This window comes from Pleurodeles waltl, chromosome 10 (assembly GCF_031143425.1).
Source record: "Pleurodeles waltl isolate 20211129_DDA chromosome 10, aPleWal1.hap1.20221129, whole genome shotgun sequence".
NCBI classification, from domain to species: domain Eukaryota; kingdom Metazoa; phylum Chordata; class Amphibia; order Caudata; family Salamandridae; genus Pleurodeles; species Pleurodeles waltl.
The window spans coordinates 399,045,556-399,066,623 of NC_090449.1; the positions used below are offsets into that span (position 1 = coordinate 399,045,556).

At 43.0% G+C, this 21,068-nt stretch overlaps 1 protein-coding gene across 5 annotated transcripts in view; it reads right to left on the reverse strand.

The window, feature by feature from the left end:
• Nucleotides 1-21,068, reverse strand: part of IFT140 (intraflagellar transport 140) — a 1,792,511-nt gene that overhangs the window by 506,517 nt on the left and 1,264,926 nt on the right. For all 5 annotated transcript variants that reach the window (XM_069210629.1, XM_069210628.1, XM_069210630.1 and 2 more), the window contains one exon: nt 15,251-15,453. In XM_069210629.1, the coding sequence (XP_069066730.1) occupies nt 15,251-15,453 (203 nt within the window). The remainder of the gene's footprint in view (nt 1-15,250; nt 15,454-21,068) is intronic.

Consider the following 21,068-nt stretch of genomic DNA (forward strand, 5'->3'; position numbering starts at 1 on the left):
TCCCAAGTTACAAGGAAGAAGGGGTTTAAGTTTGTTGTTCGATTGTTGATTATGCAGAATAGTGACATGAAGAAAGGAAATGCGCTTGAACAAGTAAAAGAACACAGTTTGTTGAATAAAGAAAAATAAGACTAACGTTAATAAAAAGATCAAACAATAAACGAAAAGTACAACATAGAATCAGGAACACAAATGCATGTGAAATAAACAGGTAAGTAACTGTATAACAGCAAAATGTTAATAAAAATATATTCAAAAAAAAAAAAAAAAACAGAGCTGAAGTACGTGGCTTCCTTTCACTACATTTTTTTTCCCATGACGGTTTAAAACCATTTTCTGTCCCAGTCTTCTTGAGTTTTTTTTCTTCTTTTTTTTTTTTTAAGCCTTGTTCATCAAACCAAACTGCACTCTTTGAAACATTCCTGTAGTTCGGCTCTTCCTTTTCATATTATCCGCTATACAGTTGACTGCTTTCTTAATTAGACCATTATACCAATCTATGACATCCAATTCTTTGATTTTCATATTACCTAAATCCATTGTTTCCTCAACCTGAGATAGAAAAGCTAGATGTTCTTCTTCAATGAAAGTTGTTAAATAATTTAAAAATTCTACTTTCAAGCTTAAGTTTTTTTTTTATTAAAGCTCATCTTTATGTCTAAATATGCTCTTAAAAGAAAGTGGCCACTGCCTTTTAAATTTATTACATGAAAATCCTTCAGCAACTCAAAACGGCATGCTTGCCTAAAATGTAATCTTTTTGGACATTTAGATGCCCTGCATGAACGTTTGAGCTGCAGGACTATCTGATTTAGGGCGCCCATTCGAGCACACAGAACCCCAAATATTTAATCCTTTCTAGTAATCTGAAGCCGCCTTGAAACTGTCAAAATTCGGAAAAACTGCTGTGGGCATATGAAATGCATCCATTAATCGTGGTTACACTGTGATTCCTGTGAGGGATTCAAACACAAGTTTAAGTCTTCATTGTTAATAAGACATTTTGATAAATTGGAACATATAATACTCAACTCTTCATTAAAGAGATATTGCTGATTCGCTCGCTCTAAATGCCTTATCTCCAAAGTTACATAATCAGTCATTCTAAACAAGCTTGTGATTGATGTTGAATTACTAAACATGTCGACATTACATGCCTGAATCCAAATGCATTTTGCATCTATATGCCTGATGTTTGTTGCTAGTTTTGTAGATTTTGAAGTAACAAGACTCATTCCCCCGAAGGAAGACCAGTGGCCAAAATATTCACTTGAGTATATAATTGTGAAAAAACTTCAAAATGTAATTTTTCATCCAATAACCAAGTCGCCTGTAAGCAGATAATATCATTCTTTTCAAGACTTTTATTAAAATATTCAAAGTTTCTTCTTCATGCCCCCAAGTAGGGATCAAATTAGCATAACTATTACTCATAAGCAGTTATCTACCATATGTTTCATGTTCGTCCCTTGGTACAGTTACTTTTAAATTGCCTGACTGAAGTTAATGCAATCTTTCTTCACTGTGTCTATTTCACTCCTCACAGGTTACACAGAATGTTTCCAGGGATCTCTCCTGCACACCTCAGAAGCACTATAAAGGATGCTTCCTTCATTCACATGGTGTGGGCCTGCCCACGCTTGTGCGGCTACTGGCAGCAGGCAGTGGTCAAGGTGTATGCCTGGATGGGTACACAGTAGTTAGGCATGGCAGGAGCGAACCTAATCTTATGTCTAGGCTCAAAGACGACAAGTACATTAATTGCTTCAATGAATTGTCATGAATACTTGCCAAAAGAGCATGTTCCTATATAGGTCCCACGACGTCCTATCCGGTGCGCACAACACCGACAAAAGATGAAGAGCTGACTGATGCCACCTGATGGCGCACAGGGTACTGCTCAAGAAAAGTCTCCAGATTCAGAATGACACCTGGGGGAAATTCTATGGTAACAAATCTGCAACTAGAAGTCCCTATCAGATACGTCCATATGCATAGGTAGAGTATCTTGCTGTGGGTGCACATCATGCTTACACTGTAACAATGTGATGGAACTATCAATGCTTATTTGCTCAATATTTTGTTTTAGAAAAAAAAGTAAAATATTTTTTTTTTAAACTAATTCCTTATCACAGTGGAAACATTTAAAATGATACAGAGTACAAATCAGACGCCTTGAAACTGGCCTTTATGGTTTTAAGGCACTTGAAAACAGTCACAACCCCTACCCTACAAAACTTGTAAGATGACATGCACAAAATGGCTGCCTTTGAGAAATTAATAAACGGAATAAACGATAAGCTGCAGCAATTTGAAGGAATCTTGGGACGGTTTCTAAAAATGGATAGTGGAGATCACTTAGGTCACTAAGGCTTTGATTTGCACTTCAATACTATTGAATGGGTAAATAAAACTGTGAGACAGCTGACACTGGACTGTACTGCCTAGTCCTCCCTCTGTTAATAAGGTAACATATCAGAAGTTCAGATGGGTAACTGCATAAAATAGCTCAAAGCATGTCCTAGGGTTTGCCCTGACACTTTTTATGATAAAGTTCTAACAGGGACAAAAATAAAGGGTTCTCAGAATGACATGATGTGAGCCAGTACCAGAGAACTAAAAATCCTTAGATTATTTTCTCTTAACCTTTTCAATTTTCATAGGTAAGCAGACTTTGTACATTAGTGCAAAACTCTGTATCTTCTATCTTCAAGCAAGAATGGTTTAACTAGCATGGAAGAAATGAGTCAAACTAATATCTGAATAATGAATAAAGATGTACCACATCTTGACTTGTTAAAACATCTTCTGTATGTTTTACTCAATGTGAATTTATATAATCTTCTGTATGTTTTACTCTATGTAATTTATATGAGGGATAATATTTGTGCAGTTAAGAATAAGGAGACTCAAAGACTGAAATACAATAAAAATAAACTGTCCTTTAAATCACTCAACTCAGAAGGAGTTCACTTCCCGTACAGCTGTTGTCTGATCCCGGCCCGCAGCTTCCCTTGGGGACACATAGTGCTCACAAGTGCTAGAGCACTCCTGCTCCACAGGACTCAACGCCGAAGGACATCCCTGCTCACACTGCTTTTGTTTGATCTTGGCCCGCGGTTAGGGTGGGACTACATCCCCAGCTTTACTTGGGGCCACAGCTCACTTATAAGCGCTCAAGCAATCCTGCTGCGCAGGACGCTCCCAGGTGTGGACCAGATCGTGACCAGTTGAGGCTGGGCCACAGATTTTGGTCCCTCCATTCCACTTATTATCCTCAACTTTAATGCTGGACTGAAAGTCAGATCTCTAGGGAAAAGAAAATATGCAATGTTGCCCTCTAAGGGGCGCCCAACTAACTGCCACCATCACAAACATTATTACAAATGGCATGGGAGCAATTAATAGCAAAACTGAATGTTTTGAGGAGAGGCTGGGAGCCACCAAGAAAGCTCTTTTAATAACCCTGGCTGTGAGTACTATGGTGAAATCTCACACATCTTGTTTCAATGTGAGCAATGAAATTATTACTGATGCCTCAAATCCATGCATATTTAATGGAAACCTTGCAAATGACATTACTAACACACAGACTGATCTTAATGGAAAGACAAACCCTCAACTAAAAAAACAAAAAATAATGTCAAACTATCACAAGTACTAACAAGCCTACAAGCTCTGGTAAAGCTTTAATTGCGACACAATCTACTGCAGACAATAGGAATAATCAAGGGAGGGGCCCTCATGGAGAGGAACCCCCAACATGTACTTTACTCATCAATGCCCCTGAAGTAGCCCTCACCAAAATCTTCGATCCAATGCTTGCTGTCCTTAAGACTATAAATTCCTCATTGAAAATCTTAACTGATCAAGGGAAAACTAAGGTGGATAGCAAGAGTACAGGTTCTATTGAAATTTTACATGTACAAAGACCCCACTCATGTTGTAACATCCTTTCCTATGCAGGGACAAACACCATATCAGAGAGTGGATGCCGGGGTAACAAGGAACACTAAGGTCTTGTTAATTCCAACACACTGAGAAACGATCTTCCAACAGCAAGCACCACTCAGGCAGCAGACCGACTAAAAAATGTTCATCACCCAGTAGACATAGGCCAATGTAGGACAGATAGAGCCGGTCAGCAAAACCAGAGGAAGGACCTGAAAGTAACCAACAGTGTCCTCCAGCTACTGCCTGTAGGAAAGTAGCATCTTTCTGGTATAGTTACCCCCACTTTTTACCTGGTGTCTGTGTTTAGACTGTAGTACACAGAGGGAATCCTGTTAACCAGGACCCTAGTGTCAGTGTTCCCTCACCTAAATTGAGTTGTAAGGTGACTTTTACAACTCACAATTGGCATACTGGTGCACCCATGTAAGTCCCTAGTTTATGGTAGTTATGTAGCCAGGGCATTGGTACACCAGGGTTCCCCCATGGGCTGCAGCATAAATTGTACCACACATAAGGGCCTATGCAAACTGTGACTACAGGCCTGCCATTGCAGGTGCATGCACCCTTCACTCCTGATATAAGGTTTGCCTTCTATCATGGTCACTGCACACTGACCCTGTAAGTAACACCTGATGTAGGGACTTTAGCCCAAACGCAGGGTGCATATTCCTAACTATCAGGGTACCCCTGCATGAGCAGGGGTGCCCCTACAAATCCCATATTCCATTTCCCGGGCATTGTAATGGCAGGGAAGCCATCTTAAGGTATATAGTGGACACTGATCAACACGAGTTGTCCAACTACATACTGGCTTCACCGAACATAGGCATGTTTGATATCAAACATGTTAGAATCATGCAACTAAACTGATTCCAGTGCTAGTTGCATACCACCAACTAGGGGATCCCCTATGTCTGCCTGTACAGTCTTGTAGGGCCTGCATGCCAGCCGATGCTACTGCCGATCCCAGACATTGTTCTGCCCTGCTGCTGCTGAGCCTAACCTGGGCAGGGGAAGGCACAACAAAGGATTTCTTGTAGGACAGGTGCGACCACCTCTTCTTTAGGGTGGGATGGGTGCCTCTGAGCACCACCAGACTGCTTTGAAGGGCGCATTTGGTGCCCTCCTTGCATAAACTAGTTTCCACCAGTGAAGGAAACCCCGGTTCCCGCTCTGGTGCAAAACCACACAAAGGACAGGGGAGTGTCCACCCCCCTGTTCAGATCCTCCCCTAGGGAGGTGCACAGAGCTTTCCCAGGTGGCACTCGATTCTGACATCTTGGAAATAAGATGAGCAAAGGCCCCTGGGAGCATCTGACAGGTTAGTCCAGCTAGGTGACCTCCCTGACCCTCTCTGATAGATGGGTCACTGCAGTAAGTGTCCAATCCCCTTCCTGGGTTACTTAAGGGCTCCATTGAGGGTGGGACCCCACATTTGTCTGCAAGACTTTAGGAACCATCTGCAAGTCTCCTCTGCAAGACACTACTGCAACCTGGACACCAGAACCGCTGCTGTACTTTGCTCGAATCAGAAGCAAGACTGTAATCAGTTGGAGGGCCCCTACTGCAACTTTGTTTCCAGGTTCTGCAAAGACTTCTGCTACCCCGTGGCTGTCCATCCTCCAGAGTCACTGGGACTCTGCTTGCACTTAGGAAAGCAAGAAGGGATCTCCCTCTGAGTAAAGGGGTCACTCCCCTGCATCTGCCGGCACCTCAACGATGACTGGCTTGTGGATCCTGCTGTCAGATGGACTCTCCAAGGTGGTGGTTCTGTGGCTATCTAGAGCTCTGACCTATCCTCCTTGCAATTGGGAAGTTTGTGGTCCCTCGCTAGAGACACTTGGCTTGAACCCCTGTGCATCACGGCTTGTTGGCTCTTCAGCCCAAAGACCTCATAGCTCCAAGAAGCCCCAGCCTCCAGCACTTTCCAGCTCTAAGAATGGCACCCTCTCTACAACTTCTGTGACGTGGGCATCCCCTTTTGCTGTGCTGCTGAGGCCTCCCTTTGAATCCTTGTGCCTGCTGCCAAAGGGTCCTACTGGTGGGCTCCAATGATTCCTCCTGGCTCTCCTACTTGCTGAAAGCTGGCCCTCACCTAACTGCCATGGTTGGGTCACATGGATTTTGCTGGTCCCCACAAATCCTGCAAACTCAGTGCAACGCTTCTCTGCATTTGCCAAGGCTTGTTGGTGGCCCCGCTGACCACTGACCTCTCAGCAATCCAAAGAACAGCATTGGACAGCTTGTGGATGGCTCTCGGGATCCTCCTGCATCACCTGCACTCAACAGCTGCACTCCTTCGTCCATATGCACTGCCTAGGCAGCTCTGGGTGGTCTGGACTCTGTCCCCTCTCTCCTTAGGTCCTCATCCTCTGGAATCCATGCCTGGGTTCCACCAACCTGGTCCACGGGTCACAACAGCAGCTGGACATCCAAGACACCCACTGACTTCAACGGCCGGTTCTGACACAAATTCACCCCCATGCAACTAGGTTCTCTGGTGTAGGTACTCCACTTCTGGGTATCCATGGGTGGGGCCACTATCCAACCTACCTTGTCCCAACAGGTTTCCTCAGGGTCCACTGGGAAGTGTCCTAAATGTGAAAACTCCATCCGCAACTTCCCCATGTTAGCCTGTGGACACTGACCCGAGATTTCTACTCTGCACACGGGTGCCTGGGGAATCCTACCCACTTAACTTTGGGGATTTAGTACTTCTCCAGTCCTAAGGGCCCTTGGCTGGTAGTTGGGGGTTGGGAGTAATTTTCCCATTCCTTTTTTTTAGTATATGGTTTGGGCCCCCTGTAGGGGCCCACATTATTTTGTCCCTTTACTTACCTTTTGCTATTGTGTAATTTTGTATGACCATATCCTCGGTTAGGAGATATACCAAAGTTAGTTCTAGAGTGTGTGTTACAACAAATATCACATATTTTTCTAACACTGGTGTGGTTCTTTTCTGTGTACACTTCACTGACTGACTGACCTGTGTGGTATTTGCAACCGCTTTACATCCTCCTGGATAAGCCTTAGCTGCTCTCCACAGTTACCCCTATGAGAACACTGGTTATCTAGAGCCGCCTACAAAATCACTGAGGGTTGCCTGGATTCAGTACAGGATGCCTTACCTATAGGTGTACACAATATATTGAGCCACCTCATACACTGCCCAAAGCCACACTGCTGGTTATAGTCTTAAAACATGGACCAGCATTAAACCCCAAAAAGGACGGGGATAATTATCAGCTAAAAAATCAAGCTGTACATCGGCTGACAAAATCAGAGTTATACAGCTGTGAAACCCTATTCAGAAACATAATTAATATGCAACAGGGTCATTGGGTAAGACCCAGTCGAAAAGAGGAGCAGATCTATTGCATAATTGGAACAAACATATTATTGGGACTCTGCTGAAAACGTTAATTTTAGCTTGTCCTTCCCATACATGTATCATGGCAGTACCACTGGGCTATTTTTACAAACATACCGGCACAAGTTCACTAAAAGTTTCTACCCGTGAGGTATCTGTTCACAGCCCCTTTGTAATACCAACATATAATCGATTCACACCCCTTGAACAAGTTGACTGACTGCTGAACATAGGGAAGTTATCAGCTTATACTGTGCGAAATGGTCGATCTGAGAGTATAAACCTCAAATGTAATACTGAAAGGTGGACATCGACCAAGAAAGAGTGTTTGGACATGATTCCCTCAAGCTCTTGCACCAGCATTAGAGAGATGATAGAGCCCTTTGTCAAAGAGATACAGAGTCCAGTTAACCTAGTGGCTGATAAGACACAGATGACTATTAACAATACTAATTCTGTAACAGCTGCCCACTCTTGTCCAATTTCAGATGATGCAGTACAATCTATGGAACCTAAATATGATTTTAAATGTAGGTTTTGGAATGCGGCTGGCCTTGCTAGTAAGGTGGAGAATGGTGAATGGATCTAAACAATTAAGAACTTTAAGACTGTGTTTACAAGAGACTTGTGCCTGTGAAGAGGTCCACATAGATGGGTTTTTCTCTATCCACACCCCGCAGGCAAAATCAAGGGGGGCACCACTGAGATGGTTTGCTAATTTTGATTTTAACTACTATAGACAAGGGGATTTATAAAAACGAACCTTGATCCCCCCCATTTCCAAATTGCCTTTTTCTTGCATAAACCCAGGGAAATGCTTATCATTATTTCTATCATCATAATTTTATCTCTAGCAATACAGATGTAGCAGCCTCCCTTAAACAGTACCTTAGTAAGATTTTAATTGAGTCTAATATGGATTTTACTGTGATCTGTGGAGGTGATTTTAATTGTAGGTTGTGTCCAATTTCTAAAAGTTCAGTGTGTTGTCTGACAGGACATTATACTGAGAATCACTCTCTTTGAGCACAGCCCATGTGGAGACATTTTTAATTCCATGTAAACTAAGTATTCCCTTTTTCATGTCATTAATCTTGCAATTCATCCTGTAACTGGACATGTCACTTACAATGGAAGAGGCACGGGCAGTCTTATTAATTTTATTGTGCTTTTGCAGCAATATAAATCCAAGGCCACTGATTTTTCAATACTGCATAATTGTTTGAGCGACCATTACCCCCTAGCTGTTTCCTTTGATTTGGGTAATGAGAAGCAGTGTGGCGCACCTGTCACTATGCCAATAGTTTTCAAAAGGAACAAGGGTATTCTACGCAATTGCGCCATGATGGACTCAGAGGCCATGCCGAAAGAACTAGCAGATAGTAACAGGGAGCAGGTAATGATCTGCTTGGATAGTGAACCAGATCCTAGGCATGTGCTGCAGGCTTTTGCTGGAATTTGTCTCTCTGTCACTGACATCCTGCTAATTGAGAGTAAGTTTAGGGAGCCCAAGCCGCAAAGATGGTTTGATGGAAAGTGCTCAAATGCTCATAGAGATGTTATTGCTGCTTTGAAGCAGGTGCCACGGGACAGGGGTGATGAGATCCTGTAAACAGAATTATAAACAGGCAATTGCACATAGGAAGTTTGCTATCAGGCAAGAAGCTTTGGAAAAATTGCATGAAGCTAGTGTAAGGAATGATTTTTGTCTTTTCTGGAAAACGGTGAACACCCCTTATTTCGTAGACACTCACAATACCCCTATCAATGTCACAATTCCACCACTTAAATGAGTTGAGTACTTCTCCAAGGTATATGGCAGCGATGCTGAATTCGATAGTGCCCATGACATTGTAATAATCAGGTGTCTCGGGTGGGGTGGAGCTAGCTCCTCCCACCTTGAAAGTGGTTAGATGTGTGGTTTAACAGAGCATCAGAAATAAGGCTCCCGACCCGACAGATTGCCTGCTGACCTTTTCATTGATAATCTTGGACTATGGGCACCTTACTTACTAATTATCTTGCAGTGTGCTGTTGTGGTTGGTCCAGAAAAATAATGGTGAAACTCTATTATAGTCCCTACATTTAAAAAGGATGACAGAGCAGACTCTCGGTGTAAAGACCCTATCTCATAAATAATTCAACAAGTAAAGCTATGGGTAGAATCTTTACTGAATTGGCGGGCAAGTTGGGTGTCTGAGAAGGGTTGCTTTTCTGAGGGACAGTATGGATTCAGAGATGGCCTTGGCCCTGCTGACCAATGTCTCAACCTCCATCTTGCAATTACCAAATATACAGTGGCAAAAGGCTGTCTCTATTTAGCTTTTACGGCACTCACCTCAGCTTTTGACTGGAGGAACAGAGAAATGATGGCAAAAAAATGGCTGAAATGGGTGTAGATGGGGCACTGGTAAATTTTTTGGGCCAGCTGCATGAAGACGTGTATGGCTGGATAAGATATGGGGGAAATGGGGAGTGCACAGCGCCCATCGAAATGAATCGCAGTCTGAGGCAAGGGTACGTGTTGGCCCCATTCCTACTTGTTCTTTCTATACATTAATGATCTAGACACCTGGTTAAATATTGGAGCGGAGAGGCAGGTACACCTAGGGTGGACTCTAGGAAGCTCCCTGCCATGCTTTATGCAGATGACTTTCTTAATGTCAAGAATTAGTGTGGGTCTACAGAAACTGCAGGACAAACCTGTACTATTTATGAACGAAGAGGGCCTAAGGCCATCCTCTGCCAAATCACATGTGATGGTAGTTGGGAATATACGCCCTAGCCTGAAGCCATATTATATTAATGGTGAAAAACATTTTGATATCCTAACTTTCACCTACTTAGGAACACTGTGTGATTGTAAATGCACATAGTTGCCAGGGGTAGCTTCTTCGCAATGGCGAAGGAGCATCTCTCCCCACTGCCTAAGCTAGGAGATGAAAGACTAAATGATATTTAATTATCATTTTATCTTTCATCTGCTGGCTCAGCCAGCAGTGTGTTCAGGGTGGAGCAGGGCTGGGCTGTGGGAGGGAGGAGAGTGCACTTAGTGTTCATTTGTGTTTGGCCAGACGTCTGAGGCCGGCCAAACGCAAAGGCGCACTTAGGGTTCTCCAGCTTGGCTGTATGCATAGCCGGGCTGGAGAAACAGCACAGACCCCACGCTCGTGTCTGAGTGGCACTCTGAGCCACTCCGACCAATCCTGATGATGCCTACATGCTATGTTTAGCATGTAAGCAGTGCCAGGATTGCTGGGGCATCTGTGCTGGTGTCCCAGCAAATATTGGGACACCACATGAAGATTAGAGGAGCAACGCAGCAGGAGGCAGCAACGATGGGAACAAGGTGCTTTTTTAATTATTATTATATTTTTTTTTTATTTGTCCCACCCATGAGATTTGCGGCAGCTGCTGCTGATAGTTGCATCCAATTGACGTTAGAAAGGCTTGGTTTGATCAACCCACTGAAGCCCTATTTCGATTTGCTGGGAAGTTGGGCTCTAAAACTATGGATGTCATGATTAACATCTATGAGGCATGTTGCCACTACGCTGTGACATATGGAGCTGGGTTTTGGGATACTGTGACACCTCGAACTTACAGATTAAAGAAAATGTGTTTCTGAGAAGGCGCTTGTCCATACCCAGCAGCCTTACCATATTCCTCTGCCACATAGAACTAGGTGTATGGAGCCTGGAAGATCGTATTAAACTAGTCCCACTCATGTTATGTCATTCAATTTATCTAAACATGAAACTCTGCTTAATCAAGAAATAAAAAATGATTGCCCATTTCCTGAATACGCATATAGTATCCCATGGCTGAGATATGTATGTTAAGGAGCAACTTGCCATGTTAGGGAGAGTTGACTATTTTGACAAGCCGCAGAACATTACTACGGACCCAAAACATCAGTTAAAAGAGGATTTTCTAGCTCTATGCAAAAGGCACAGAGAAGGTTTAGTGATAGGAAAGAAGAGGGAGGCCAGTTACCTTTCATGAGTAACCACGGACTCAATGCTGCCATATCTTTTGTTTCCATTTCAACACTCCCAGATATTTTATCTAGTGAGGTTTAAGATGAACATAGCCCACTTTTTAGGGTTGAGCCTGCAAGTGCATGCGCTAGCGCATGCGTCTCGCTGGCGAGAATCTGTTGAGTTCAATACAGGACTTGGAGCCCACCTGTCAATCACCATTTGTTGGTTTGCGTGGCACTCTTCTTTACAGCCTCGCAATTCGCCAAGGCACACCTGCCATCACTTCCGTTTCTCGGTGTGGAGCAGGGATCAAGTACTAATTGATGCACTTTAATTAGTGCCCGTTCGCTGTTCTTGACGTGATTGAGGTACTATTTGTTGTTTTTAACTTCGAGTGTCCCCAAACAGAAGGCTTGTGACTGGCAAAAACGTGTCCAGCAGGACAAACAAAATTGCAAAGTTTTATTTTTTAAAGATAACTTTATTTTATTTTGCCAAGATGTCTTTTCTCAGCCTCTTCTAATGTGTTTTTTTTTTGTTTTTGCTCGTGGGCGCTGTTGTCAAAAGATGACAATTAACTTGTTCGAAATATGTGAGACCTATTGCATTGCAAATGCTTTTTAGATTTGTACACCAGAAATCTTTAACTTAAGTCTGCTCTTGAACCATGCCCTTGTGAATCATGTTCTGTGCAGTCTATGCTGCACTTTTTCTTTTTTTGGTAAACTATATGCTGCACCCAGGAAAAAATCTTTAATCTGGCTGTGAGATCTATGAACACTAGAAAATGAAGGCATGTCCTGCTCTACTTACTTATTTCTGCAGCTGTGAGAATGAGAAGCCTAGTGGGGAGATAGTATTTTAAGGTGATGCACCCTGATGACTGTGCAATTTTATTTTTATCTTAAATGTTTACATCTGTATAAGGCATTTTGTGACCTTAATCAAAGAGATGGGATGGCTCGGTGAAGACTGTGATGAACACAAGCACTCTGCTGATGTTTTTTAATTTCTTTTGCACAACGCACTTTTGTGGTTTCACAAGTGAGTTGGATTAGTTGGGTTAAAGGAAATGTTAAAATCACTTGAATTCCTATGTTCACATCTGCACTGGGTATTTTATATCCTTTTTACTAAAGATGGTGTTTTTGTGATTGAAATATTATATCAATATGTTATTTTTAATAGGTTCAAACGTCGTGATGTACTGTAATGATGATTTTGTGGTTTTTAACCAAATAAAGATTATTCTGATCTCATCTGTCCTCTAAATCAGAAATACAGGAAGCCTCAGAGGTGCAGAAGATTCAGAAATAAAATGCACCACATGCGAAAACAATGACAGCATTAAAAATATAGGAGGCCATTATGACCCCAGCTGTCGGCGGTAATATGGAGGAAAGTACTGCCAACAGGCTGGCGGTACTTTCCTGTATATTATGACATTGGCGGTTTGGCTGAAGCCAAACCACCAAAGTACCACACTGACCGCTACAGGGGTAACGGCCATTGAGCTGGAAACAAGGATCCCCAGCCCGGCGGCTGTCACTTGCCCGTCTGCGGGATTATGACCCCGTCTACCGCCACGTTTTTCGTGGCTTCCTTACCGCCATGAAAACCATGGTGGTAGGCACTATCAGTGACAGGGAATCCCTTCCCTGTCACTAACAGGGGTCTCACCAACCCCCCTCCACAGCTTCCCCCCACCTCTCCAGACCCCCTCTTCATAAACGCCCCTCCCTTCACACACATGCATACACACACCCATTCCTACATTCATCCACGCATCCATTCACACACATCCACACACACTTGCATACATACACGCAGAAATGCATTCACACACCTCAACATACATGCACTCACACCCCCAAACATGCACACACATACAACATGCAACACACTACCGCAAACACACACACAGACATACACCCCCACACACAACACACCCCACCCCCTCTCCTGTCGAAGCACCTACTTACCTGTGTCCGGGAGTCCTCCGGTAGGAGACGGGACTGGGCGCTGCCGCCAGCAGCATAGTCCGCCAGCAGAACACAGCCAGGCCGTATTATTCACATAGTACGGCCAGCGGCAGTCTACTGGTGTGGCACTGCTGCTGGCAGCAGCGCCACCTTAACGCCATCCGCCGCCATGGCCACAGTCGGATTCCCGCCATCCTTCTAGCAGAAATCCGGTAGCGGTCATAATTTGGCGGACGGTCGGTAGCCGCGACAATGGTCTTTTGGTGGCTGTCAACCGTGGCGGTAGGTGGGTTTTACTGCTGGGGTCAAAATGACCCCCATAGTTTCAATATCCTAGTCTGGTATTAAAGCCATACAGATTGATGCTTCTCTTTCAGTAATTTTCTAATGGACGTTGCAACTTCTGCAGACTCCTTCCATAAACACCCTCCAAGCATCTCACTGGATCCGCAACAGTCAATATATAATAGCATTTCATAAGGCGTCAAGTGGCATCATGTGCTGTCATAAAAAAACAAGATCTCCTGGAAGAGGAGTCAGTAAAAGAACAAAAGGAACAGGCATGCTGGCTACAAGTGGGAAGTGCCAGAAAAGTAAGGCTCACTTCCTGCCTTAGATCCTGAAAAAACGTAACAAGTGAGGATGCTAGAACTCATGACATAGTGAAAATGTTACTTGCAATCCTAGTTCTGCTTTGTGCAGATCTTCATTCAAGTCATAAAAGCAGACTATTCCAGTCTATGTGCAGGAACCGTGTAATACTTCAAATTCAAATAAAATCTACATTTAAATAGGATGTAATGTGGCATTTTAGAATGTAGGTGCCATCGCCATAGCCTAGCTGGCTATTTTTTCATAATTCGCAATTACAAACAAAAAAACATTTGCAGCTCCAGCTCTTCATTCTGCTTCCCAAAGAGGTTCTACGGTCACAGGAAATAAAAAAAAAAGCTGAAAAGAGGAAAAGGTAGCCTGACACGCAGAACGCAAAGAAAAGCTGAGAAACATGTACTGTTCCTTCAAGGAGCCAGCAGTTTACATATCCCAGCATGGTTTGTACTGGCATTTTCCCAACAGCCTCAGTCCTTCCTGCCCAAGATGCTGAACAAACGTACAAGTGGGGATAGTTTGTCACCTGGAAAGTGGACAATGCATGTCATATGGAGAGAAGATTCAGTAAGAAAACACCAAAAAATGGTAATGTGGCAGGTATCTTTTTCTGATAAGATTTTGCAGTCATGCTTGCTGGTGAAGACACAATTACCAACCATTTGGGGAGACAACACAGTAACACCAGCACTCTTGTACTGTAGCAGTCAGGGAGGAAGATTATACATTTTCTGCATACTGTCATCTTTCTACTACAATGCTACTTTCAGAAAATACGGTAGCGAATATAAACATCTACTGATTTCATGCTGTGGTTTTAAACACAACATAATGGTACACAAGCAGCAACTTCAATAACACCTTTGCCTGAACTCTGGCTATTCTTTAGAGGGAACCATAGACAAACACGAAACCAGAAAATGCTCAGCTAATGTTAAGCAGGTTTTTTTTCCACAGCGTATGCAGGGCTTAACTGAGAAACTAGTATGGGTTTCTGCACATTAAGTGGATAAGGTGTATTACAATGGTAACAAAGCAAGCAAGGATGGCTTCTATAAGAAAGGACTAGCAGGATTAAGAATGAAGACTTCAGAAGCAATCAGAGGAAGCTGAGGAGCATCACTGAAAAGAGGAACATGAGTAAGAGAAGAAAGGAAATTACATCAAAATAGGATTCTAGACAAAGATGTAAGGAAACAGGGCTTGGAAATGAGGAAGGAGAGAAAAGCTTTTATGGGACGGCATCACAGGGGACAACGGAATGCATGGAGAAACCTTACATTGATTAATGAAGTAGTGTGAGAGAAAGTCATTGTAGGAGAAAGGGCGCTGAAAAGAACTTGTTCTCCCACCTCTTGATGAGCTTGATAGACTTGAAGGCCTCATCCATATCCCCAATGGTAAGATAGAAGCTGAAGTTCAGCATAGCTTCACGTGTGTTCTTGTCACAATCCTCCAGCCCGACAAAGTCCCGCAGAGGCCTTTTTGACACCATCTGGGGAATCCAGGAGGAAGACCCAACTTCAGCTTTTGCATCTTTATCTTTCTCTCCAGACTGAAAAAAATGACAGAGTTGAGACAAGTCACTAGTGTGACCTTTTTACTTTTATAGTAACAAATCAGCATCTTGAAGAGGTAGGGTTCTGCAGACAGTCAAGGGTTGTGACATACAAGGCAAATGAAAGATCTGAACTAGGAGTATAGCCACAGTTTAAACATATACAATCTAATGTAAGGATTACTAGAGACGAAACATGAAGTTATGAGGCAGGTGTGCTAGCAGAATGTAGGTATGTAGGTTCAACAACATTTGGTTCTAAAACCAGACTGAACTTGAAACGTTCAAACGTAAACTAAAGACACTTTTTTACACAGTGAGGTTAGTTAATACATTTGACTATCTCTGTAGAAGCTGTAGAGCCAAACACAATAAAGTATTTCAATATGGCAACAGAAAACAGAGATCTGTTCATTAAGAATCAAGAGTAGAAATCTTTACGTGCCAATTAATTCTAGGATCTTAAAATGTGTGCGATCATTATATTGGCATATGACCTTATCATCTTGACAAGATACACCATCCCAAAACTAGAGGGCCAACTCATTTCTGTACACACATTTTTCAACCCCTGCTATTGTTGCTGCATTTTCCCCCAAACCCTAGAACATAAGTTGCAATAAAATGTTATGTACTTGTAATCCTAGTTCTACTTTGTATGGATCTTCATGAATGTCATACGAGCAGACTATATCCGTCTGCGTGCGAGGATCTTGGAATACTTCAAACTCAAATATTTTTTTTTACATATAAATAAGGTGTATGCTAGCATTTCCGAATATAGGTGCAACCTCCATAGCCTAGCCGGCTATTTTTCTTAATTCCCAATTTTACAGATAATACAATACTGCAGCTCCAGCTCTCTATTCTGCTGCACAAAGAGACCCCAAGATCAAAGGAAATAAAGCTGAATAGAGAAAAGGGTAGCCTGATAAGAAGAATGCAATGATAAGCTGAGAAAGAGTGCATTTGTTCCTCTAAGAAGCCAGCAGCTTACATATCCCAACATGCTTTATACCGGCAGTTGCGCACCAGTCTCAGTCCTTCTGAAGGAGCTCACACATTGTAAAGCTCACTGAAGAATGTCTTGCCACTGGAAACAGAGACAAGGGGCAGAGGGGGTTGCCTATGACTTGAATGAAGATACCTACACAGTAGGACTAGGGTTACAAGTAAGCAAGCTGCCTTTTGGCATCGAAGGATCTTCACTGATAGTCATAAAAGTAGAATAAAATGCCAAACAAATACTTTAATTGATGGTGTTTTCAGCATAAACATCATGTTTATAACAAATGAGTTGGCCATCTTGAAATGGTACAACAAATATACATTCCCTAATGGTCTAATGGGTTAGAGGAAGTGGCTAAGCGGGATGCTGTGCACTGCAGGTGCAATGAGCAGCCTGTTAGCATTGCCTGGAGAGCTTTAGTATCCTATTAAGAAGCATAAGAAAATAGTAAAGAAATCAAAGAGGAACTATAAAAGGAGAAATTTTAAACTAAATGACTGACCGCGACCAAGAAGCACAAATATTTTCAGTTTGATGTGCACACGATCAGAAACTGCCAACTATCACAGGGAAAGAGGCTCAATGCTAATGTGGACTCAACCATTACCCCCATGTAGTGCACTGACATGGATGGAAGCAGAGTGTAACTGAAACTCAGGCAGACCAGTGGCAAAACAGAGCGAACCCAAAGGCACACTATGTTGCTATATGGATATATATTTATGCTTACTGGTGTATGCATTATATAATTATTTTTTATTACAAGATCCTGACACACAGCTAGGAAGACATTTTATTATTATAATGCAAATCTGCTCCCTACAGGGTTTGTCAGCGGCAATCATCACCAACATGTTTCCCTACAAAGGGATGTGACATTTCATGTAATAAAATATCTATCTGTAGGCTTTAGCTGTTATGATTGGCTTATCAACATAACCAAATGAGGCCTCCTGTATTAAGCCTGAGCTTTTCCACAAGGCAGCCATCAAGCAAACAGCCATAAAATGACATAGTATACAAAATTACAGTTGGCAAAGCAAAATAGTATCTCTCCTAAGAGGGCATAAAAGGATTCTGACAGTGTACATCTTTTATGCCCACAGTTTGTTTGAGGAAGTAACCAACACTAGAATCCATGCCTACTACAGTAATCTGTGAGATTCTATGTAAAAATATCCATCTGTAGGCTATAAAACAGGAAAATAAGAATCTAACCTTAAATGCCTGTTCACTTTAACATACGCTTTTCACAATTAATGTCAAGCCTACTGCCTTTATCGTAATGTTTCATTATCAACAAACAGGCCTATACCTTTATCATTGGCTTGCCATCAGAACCAAATCAGACCGACTGTGCTGGTCATAAGCCATTTAAAAAAAGAAACCATGAGGTATACCGTAATAAAATTACAAATAGGTACAAAATGTTTATGCAATTTGACAACAGGTAACACCTGTAATCTGAAGTCACCCTACTAAAATATCTTAATAAGGAACACCACAGTAGGCTAACACCACCAAAATATTTCCCTATAGTAATCTGCGAGATTCCATAAAACAAAATACCTGTCTGGAGGTTTTAGGACAGTGTCATAATAATCCACCATACTCTAAATGTATATTCCCCACCTTTAGAATATTGACAGGGGTCAGACTGGATCTGAAACAATTTCAGCAATGCTTTTTTGTGCCAATATGTTGTGGTGTGCGATTCCACAAAGGCTCTGTACCTTCCCAGAAAGGACGGAGCCGAGCTACATATAAGCAGTACCATTGTTCACTAACATCATTGTCTTGCTTGACTCAGCACCCCCAGGAACGGAGCGTAAAACAATTGTCTGTACCAGTGTGGAGATTCCTAACTTGGGTCTTTTTCCGATGTTAAAAATAGGCCACCCCACAGAACAAAGGGGTGGGATGATGGTGAGGAATCTGTGGATAAGGTGTCCGCCAGAAAGAGTGTTACCCAAGTAACTTGTTCTTCTGTTGGAAACCTCTAATGGCATATTTCTCACCTTTAGAAAGGATACCAAAGCAGTACTTCCCAAAGGTGAAGGGTATGAGGAGTGAACTAAGTGTAGACTCAAACTAAAAGGACCAGCAGGACCAAACAGGCAAACTGTCCTTTCCATCAGATCTGAAAGTTAGGAAGCAGTGCTTCGTGAATGTGTGTAGAGATGCCTACATCACAGCTTGGCAAATGTCAAGGACAGGTACTCTGTGTGCCATTACTGTGGTAGCAGCTTTAGCACTGGTGGTATAGGCTTTCAGCTTTTTGGCCAGTGCATAGTAGATCTTAATAGAAAGGAACCGTCCAACCTTGACAGAGACCTCTTCTGCACAACCTTCTCTTTTTTCGCCCCAGAGAACCCCATAAAAATCTAAATGTCCACTGAATGGTTTTCGGTATGATGGATGTAAAGCTTAAAGCTCTTTTAAGGTCTAATGGATGGAGCCTCTCCTACTCTTTCAAAGGCTAAGGAGGAGCAAAGAACACTGGGGTAATGTTGGTTTGCCCAAAGTGAAAAGGAGTCACACTTCAGGCAAGATAACCGCCTAATTCCTCAGCACCAGTTTGTGTGAGAGAAATAAACTGTAGGGTGGTTGCACCGATAATGCCTGAAGTTTACTCACAGGATGAGCTCACGTGACAGGAAAGAGAAAGGCAGTCTTTAAGGTCAGGAGACACAACAAGCAGCAGCACAATGGATCAAAGGGGGTAGACTTGAGAAATGTCTAGACCACGTTAAGGTCCCATCGTGAAATCACAAACAGATGGGATAAAACGTGTAAACATTTAATAAACTTTATCACACTAGGTGATCTAAACAAGGACGGCTGCTCCAGCAAAAATAAAAAAGGCCCAACAAATACCATTTAATTGTGTCCACTGCAAGGCCTTGCTAGGTCAAAAACAAAACAAATAATAGTATTTACAACAGTTTAGCTTGTAATGGGTCTGCCTGTCTTGCACAGTCCACACCATATATATGCACAAGAAGATCTTCTCGAATTTGGAGGCTGATCGGAGAGTAGATGCTCATTCCCAGAAGTTCCAAGTACCACACACTCCTTGTCCAATCCAGAGCCTCTAGCAAGACTTGGGTCTGATCGTTCAATATCTTTTTCAGAACTCTGGACAGGAGAGGCAGGGGTGGGAAGGCGTATAGGTGCCCTGGGTTCCATCCCAGTCAGAATACATCTCTTTGCAAGTGTCTTTACAGAAACTCCAACATGCAAAACCATTCACATTGTGCCTTCTTGACAGGTAAAAAGATCTGACTAGGGTGCCTCCTACTGCATGAAGAATCCCTATGCCACCTAGGCGTGTAGGCGCCATTTGTGATCCACCCAGAAACCACCAGCTGAACGTGTCTGCACTGGCATTCAAGGATCCCGTTAGGTGGTTCACGATAAGGCAAATTCTCCCGAGCTCCAGCCAACACAAGAGACACAGAACCTCTTGCCATAGGACCCATGAACCTACTCCACCATGCTTGTTGCAGCACTACCTGGCAAGGGTGTTGTCCATGAGAACTTGCTCCAACCTCCCCTTGATGGATGGCAAAAGCCTTTCAACACCGTCTGAATGGCCTGCAACTCCAGCAGGTTGATAAGGAGCCAGATTTTTGCTGGAGATCAAAGACCTCCGATATCCACCTCCGTGTGCTGCTGGACAAATTGTCATTGAGTAGCCACCACTGCAAATCATGAACAGTTCTCTTCCAAACCTGAATGGGATCTAGCTAGTTTAGTTGGTGGTTGGCCCACTGGAACTTCAGACTCCACTGCAGCAACAGTATACATCATGTGGAGCAGTCGACAAGGAGACTCCAGGAGCCTAAAAGACCAAAAAGCCTCAATGCTGCTCTCACCAAAATCCAGGACCAAAGCTGAAATACTGGATGATAGTCCAAATGTCCTGGACTCATCTAAACTGAGGGGAGGCACCTAAAAAGTACCATATTCAAGACAGCTACAATGCGAGGAAGCCTCTGGGAAGCAGTAATAGCAAACAGCAACTTCAGCTCATTGAGTGAGAAACCTAATGGTGTCAGAAGGTGCACCGTCGTCTTGAGGTGATCTACGACTGACTGGGGTGAGCCCTCCTTCAACAGCCAGGCACTAAGTTAGTGAATAATTAATATTTCCAACCTCCTATGATAGACCACCGTGGTCATTTTCATGAACACCAGCGTAACACTGGTGAGGTTGAAAGGGGGCACGGCAAACTAAAAATGCTTCAAGCCTATCATGGGTAACATCTGTAGGCCTTCAGGGCGGGTATATAAAAATGCATGTCCTGCAGGTCCAACTACACCATTCAGTAGCTCGGGTCCAGGGTAGACAGAATCTGGGCAAGCATGATCAGTTTGAATTTGTCCTTCCACAGAAAGGCACCCAGAGGACAAAGGTCTAAGATCTGCCTAAGGCCCCCATTCTACTTCAGCATAAGAAATTAGAGAGAGTAGCAACCCTTCTCTATTTCTGAGTATAGAACCCTATTGATGGCTTCGTCAGAGAGTAAAACATGCAGCTCTTGCAACTGAATAGACAGGTGTTACCCTCAGATTCATTCTAATGTTGATGGAAGATTCAG